At 42.4% G+C, this 6,671-nt stretch overlaps 1 protein-coding gene and 1 long non-coding RNA gene across 2 annotated transcripts in view; one reads left to right on the plus strand and one right to left on the minus strand.

The window, feature by feature from the left end:
* LOC124041121 (leucine-rich melanocyte differentiation-associated protein-like) overlaps positions 1-2,239 on the minus strand; it is a 473,611-nt gene extending 471,372 nt beyond the window's left edge. The window contains exons 1-2 of the mRNA XM_046358329.1: positions 1,872-2,239; positions 729-829 (exon numbers count right to left, since the gene is read on the minus strand). Of these exons, the coding sequence (XP_046214285.1) occupies positions 729-829; positions 1,872-1,913 (143 nt within the window). The 5' untranslated portion in view covers positions 1,914-2,239. The remainder of the gene's footprint in view (positions 1-728; positions 830-1,871) is intronic.
* The window catches only part of LOC124041122, a 165,957-nt gene extending 162,984 nt beyond the window's left edge, over positions 1-2,973 (plus strand). The window contains exon 3 of the long non-coding RNA XR_006839851.1: positions 119-2,973. This is a non-coding gene — a long non-coding RNA (uncharacterized LOC124041122). The remainder of the gene's footprint in view (positions 1-118) is intronic.
* Positions 2,974-6,671: the final 3,698 nt, after the last annotated feature.

A 6,671-nucleotide genomic window follows, 5' to 3' on the forward strand; every position in this document is an offset into this window, starting at 1 on the left:
CCCCTGCATTAACATGTCACATTTATTGATCAGGCCTTTAATTCAGCCACAGCGTGGTAGCAGCCAACCCAGCTCTCCGCTGCTCAGTGTCTCCTAAATAGCACCATATTCCCTATAGCCAGGGCCTGAAGACCAGGGCCTGAAGACCAGGGCCTGAAGACCAGGGCCTGAAGACCAGGGCCTGAAGACCAGGGCCTGAAGACTGCCGTTTGGGATGCATCCTGCCCTTCACACAGCCATGACAAAAAATGTTGATGTGCTCTTGAGCAAGGCAATTAACCCTAATTGTTCCTGTACAGTAATAAGCGTGTCTGCTAAATGACTAAAATGTGCACACACAATGGGCACATAGGTTGATGTATCTCAGTAGAAATATCCTAATCTTTATCAGATAAGGTGGTAAAAACAATGAAGGCAGGTCAGTGTACCATCCATCTACACTGAGTAAACCAAACATTTGGGACACCTTAATATTGAGTTGCGTCCACCCACCACCACACCGTGATGACTGCATGAATATGCAAGGCCTGTATGCAATCCTATTTATATGTAATCAGTGTTAGAGTATGTATATTCCTTATAATAATGTATAATGACTTATTAATGAAGGGTATGATTACATAGTTGTGTCTTAATTAATAAGACAGTTGACCTAACACAAAGCATCACCCTCAAGGCGGCACTGTGTCCATGGAAGTATTCACGACTCATCTCAGCTCATCTCCTACCTTAGCTGATTGAAGCTGAGATCTAGCCGTCTTGCCAAGCATCCATATTTTTTTCCAAGGAACTCTGGGATGTCCTCACAGTCATGTCCAATATAGGAAACCTGTAAAGCAACAACAGAGAGATACAGAGATACATGTTAATTAATGGGATACAACAGGGACAGAGTGGGCAGAGTGGCCCGGGCATTTCTAACACACCGTTGGATTTTTTATCCTTGAGGTCCCCATTGTTAGCCAAATAATGATCAGTATGTGCAAAATAATAATAATAACATTTTAGACAGGACTACTGGGCTAAAGGTGGACCAGCACATCGGGCATCTGCCCAAACTGCTCTATGGCCAGTCCGTTTCTGTGTTAAAGTGAGTAAGAGTAAATAGCCAATGGTGGAGTGAATGTGTTTAAGCTTATGGGGCAGGGTAGGTGGTATGGTGTACGGTTTACCTTTGTTTGTGACCTGAGGAATTGTGAAACGAACAACAATACATTCTCTATCAGCTACACATCCAATAATATTAATTTTCTTGATTGAGAAAATGATTGTACTCCGGGCACCATCGGGAATGAAACCATGGTCTCATTTGTGCTCCCCTGAATAGTTAAAGTTAAATCAATGACAGAATATTGGACATTGAATGTATTTAAGCCATTTGATGGCTCGGCCAATGTGACAGACCTTCCAGGTAGCCTATGTTTGATACCTGGTCAGTTACATTGTCACTTTCATTTAAACATGCCCTGTATCCTTTAAGGTGCACGGTAGTGTATTGACTCTGTACACCTGCCCTGTGCACACAACTGTGCTCACTGCTCAGCTTCGACACATTGTTAAAACACCATCGAATAGACTAGATCATAAAGCCATGTCTGCGCTGCAGTAATGCGTTTCAAACTTTATAAAAACGAGCTTGCATTCTACCTGCCAAAACACTACAGTTCCGCAACTAATGAAAAGTTATTTAAGTCACATGACAGTAGCAGCACATGACAATGGAGGCAATGCAGCGTAGCCTACCAGAAATGCACGAAAAACAAATCCTCTAAGCGACATACACTGATAACTACCCGACTGTATACTGTTCGTTTATAATTGCAAACGAGAAATGCTACCAACACTAAATGTTGGAAATGATTCACACTTACTTGGGTTCCATTCATTGTGACCATAGAGTCGCTGTATGCCATGATGATGACAGTTCAGTTACTAGGCTACCTCTGTGAAATAACTACAGGAGTGGAACTGGTACAGGTACTCTTATGCTTTAAAATAAATTTTTAAAACGTTACTGTCAGTAGCTTTCCAAAAAGGTCACTATTTTGTTTGGTTACTTGAGGTTTCGAATTTACTTCTTCCGCATACTTCCTCCGAATCAGCTGATCCAATGCGGAAACGCGCTATTACTAGTATTATGGCAGGATTCGCTTGTGTCGCATTTCAGAGTGGTGGAGACAGTCCTTAACCTAAAATGCCATAGGCCTATATTCTTAGTTATTGTTCCTGAACTGTGGTTGGAACTAGTTACGATATAGGCCAGGCTAAGAGCTTGAGCTTAAAGTTGGAATAAGATTGCATCTGGAACAGGTGATTGGTAGAATGCAAAACACTAGCCTATTTACTATTAATCATCAGTGCAAGCCTTATAGGATGTGGGGTACGTACATACTTACACACTATTTGTTTGACGACCAAACCCGGACGACGCTGGGCTAATTGTGCGCCGTCCTATGGTACTCCCAATCACGGCTGGTTATGAACCAGGGTGTCTGTAGTGACGCCTAAAGCACCGATATGCAGTGTCTTGCTAACCAAACCGAACGTGCGTCCGCTGTTGATTTTGTTCACCCACAGCAGAAACGATCAGGACACTCAGGTTGAAATATCAAAACAAACTGAACCAGTGATATTACTTTGGGGACGGGACGATGTCATTAGCGCCTTTTCTGCCTACATTTTCAGTGGCCCTGTTGAAATGTATTTTGATTATTCTGATTTCACCGCGATTGAGGAGTGGTAACATGAGTAAGTAAGTACATGATTGTACAATAGTGATATTGCCAGGACAGGAGTATAATTTAATAAGTGCAAATTGTAGTTTTACACCTCTAGACACATTCCTCTCCCCAAACCACTCTGGTATGAGATATAAACTATGCATTTACTGAATAAAAGCCCATGAAATACGAAACTGTAATAGTATACTCATCCAAACAAGTACAAAAATAAACAATACTTTATGCTTTTTTAAACAGCATGGATTAACAGAGCCACCTGCTAAAAAAAAAGTTGGTCACCCTTGTGTTATTGAGGTGCAGACAGGTAAGGAGGAGGAGGAGGTGGTTATGGGTGCTGAGAAGGGAGCATGGGCAGTACTACCACCTTGTCCAGGAGCTGCTCTTGGACCGTGCTCGACAGCACTGATACTTCCAGATGAGTGCAGAAGAGATGGAGACTTGTCTGTCTTTTGTTGGCCCAGACCTCACCAAACAGACGACCAACTACAGGGCCACAATCGAGGCAAAGCAAAGACTAGCTGTCACTCTAAGGTAAGTTATTGGAAAATGTTGTATTGTGTAAGCAGGTGCATGAAGAAAAGCAGTATACTATAGTGTAAAGGAACTCCAGCACACTGGTGATCATGATGCTCCACAGATGTAGGCCTGTGTTTCATTATATTAAGGGAGCAGCAAGATCACCAGGTGCTATATATTGTATATTCATTTTATTCAAGGTACGTAAGACACACAATTCTTTGTTTAGTCTTATTTATAATTATTCAAGGTGACATTAACAGTCACAGCAAGGCATGGTGGTGCACCTGTTGTAGGTGAGATGAACAGCCAGAGCAATGCATGTAAACAAATAATGGCATTTACCTCCCAATTACAATATCCCCTGAATAGCAAAAATATTAAATACAATTTTGCAATGCAAAATAACTGCAACAAGAAAGAAGTGCAAACAGTGCATACATAAACATTTTCCTTTTTAAAACAGAACATAGGCCTAAGTATGCACAGGGCTGGTATCTGTCTTAAGAGCGGATTAACAATGTGACTGGGAGTCTCTGTCCTAGCTCTCTTGAGAGAATGTACTGAAGCTGTCATCCCAGCTATGTGTTGGAGACCTAGGCCCTGGTGAGTATCGAGCCCTGGGCTCATTGTACATGATTGCATGCAGTCTACCTCTTCCGTGCGGAGTACTTGCAGTCTGTGGTGGTGGCAGTGGTGTTGCCTGCTGATTATCCCAGCTATGTGTTGGAGACCTAGATCCTGGTGAGTATTGATGCCTGGGCTGGCTGAACATCATAGGCTGCAGTCCACCTCTTCCATGCAGCGCATCAAAGAGCCATTGTGGTATAGGTGTTGCATACAGCTCATCCCAGTTTACAATCAATGATAGTAGTTTCACTTTCAGACGTCCCTTGTTTCTTCCTATTTTCTTCAGCTCTGACACAAGGCTGTGCACAAATGCCTCATCCTCAGAGGTAGCAGCAGAAGGGATTGGTCTCCTGACAAATGCAAGCAGCTTTTCATCCACATCTTGACGGTTGACCTTCTGTGTTCTTTTTCTTGGCTGCCAGTCTTGAGCCGTGTCTGTAGTGGTTGATCTTGACTGCTGTTCAGGCATCTGTAGCACGGGGTCATGGCTCGGGGGCGCCACGTCGTCATCAGGCTCCACAGGTTGTAGCGGAAGTGAATCAGCAATTTCAAGACTGAGGTTGCCTCTTGAGTTGAAAATAGGTCAACACATACACTACCGTTCAAAAGTTTGGGGTCACTTAGAAATGTCCTTATGAAAGAAAAGCATGTTTTTTTGTCCATTAAAATAACATAAAATCGATCAGAAATACAGTTTAGACATTGTTAATTGTTACATGAATATTGTAGCTGGAAACGGCAGATTTAAAAAAAATATATAAAAAAAATTGAATATCTACATAGGCGTACAGAGTCCCATTTAAGAGCAACCATCACTCCTGTGTTCCAATGCCATGTTGTGTTAGCTAATCCAAGTTTATCCATTTAAAAGGTTATTTGATCATTAGAATACCCTTTTGCAAATATATTAGCACAGCTGAAAACTGTTGTGCTGATTTAAAGAAGCAATATAACTTGCCTTTAGACTATTTGAGTATCTGGAGCATCAGCATTTGTGGGTTTGATTACATGCTCAAAATGGCCAGAAACAAAGCACTTTCTTCTGAAACTCATCAGTCTATTCTTGTTCTGAGAAATGAAGGCTATTTTACATGAGAAAATACCAAGAAACTGAAGATCTCATACAACGCTGTGTACTACTCCCTTCACAGAACAGCGCAAACTGGCTAACCAGAATAGAAAGATGAATGGGAGGACCCGATGCACAACTGAGCAAGAGGACAAGTACATTAGAGTGTCTAGTTTGAGAAACAGATGCCTCACAAGTCCTCAACTGGCAGCTTCATTAAATAGTACCCACAAAACACCAGTCTCAACATCAACAGTGAAGAGGCCACTCCGGGATGCTGGCCTTCTAGGCAGAGTTGCAAAGAAAAAGCCATATCTCAGACTGGTCAATAAAAAGAAAAGATTAAGATGGGAAAAAGAACACAAACACTGGACAGAGGAACTCTGCCTAGAAGGCCAGCATCCCGGAGTCACCTCTTCACTGTTGACCCAACGTCACTCCTCTTTCCATTCTGGTTAGGGACAGTTTGCGCTGTTCTGTGAAAAAGAGACTTAAGAGGCCATAGAGAGGATGATGCTGGCGACCCATCTGCCACGACCTACTGAAGAAACCTGGAGACAAATTTCTCAAGAGTTTAATGAAAAATGGGACTTACCCAATTGTTTGGGATTGGTTGATGGAAAACATATTATGATTACCAAACCACCAAAATCTTCAACTATCGTCTCAGTCAAGCTAGAATGACAGTAGAGAAGGCATTCGGGATTCTTGCAGCCAGATGGAGGATTCTCTACAAGAAAATCAACCTACTGCCAAGCAAGTTTGACACCCTAGTGGTTGCAATGTGCATCCTCCATAACTTCCTCATAAAGCCTTGTGATGTGGAGATGTGTCTACAGCAGAGTGGGGCAGGGAAGAGGCAAGGCATGAGAAGCATAGCCATCCAGGCCAACAGAGCAGGTCAGGAGGCAGTTTGTCAGGAAAAAGCTTAAACGTTTTTCACCTCTGTGGCAGGCAGAATTGACTTCCAATGCACGTTTGGCGCAATACCGGCTGTATCCAAGGCTCAGCCAATTGTTCACATAACAACAGAATGCAGCACACGACTAAAGAGAAGAGACAACCAACTTGCTAGTTATAGAAACCGCGTGCGCACTAGAAAGCTACAGCAGTGCGTCCACTGAACGATAACGACGAGGTAGGTGAGAAGCCTGACTACGGGGTTGTGAAGGTGATGAAGCATTCCCAACCAACAACTTACCACTGCTACACCTGGCTATCAGCAGAGCCTTGTCTGGCAGCGAAACAGTTCAGTTAGACAAATTTACTGCCATTTAAAAAAACATAGCTGATATGGCTGACTTGCTTAAACAAATGTGGTTTCTACTGACAATTGAGATGTACAAACTATGATATAAGGGGATGACAAGCGGATAAAAGGCAATCCGTAATTTCGATTAAGACATCAATGAGGGAGCGACGACGGACGTAGTCATTATAACTATTTGTTCAGCACTTTTGAAATGTACAGCGACAGAATTCATAGCATGAGCCGTTTTTACAGTGTACTCCCTGTACACCAAGTCAGAACCATAGTATAAATAAAGGGGGCATATAAAGCAGACAATGAAAGCTCTTACAATATTCAATGATAACATTTATCTTAAACAGGTTATAGGCTACATGTGCACCACCAAGTTAGAACAGTAGGCAAAATTAAGAGGTGAAAATAGGCCAAATTATTAGGGCGAGGCATATTGAATGCAGTTTGGGTC

The sequence above is a fragment of the Oncorhynchus gorbuscha genome, linkage group LG08, assembly GCF_021184085.1.
Source record: "Oncorhynchus gorbuscha isolate QuinsamMale2020 ecotype Even-year linkage group LG08, OgorEven_v1.0, whole genome shotgun sequence".
Taxonomy (NCBI): domain Eukaryota; kingdom Metazoa; phylum Chordata; class Actinopteri; order Salmoniformes; family Salmonidae; genus Oncorhynchus; species Oncorhynchus gorbuscha.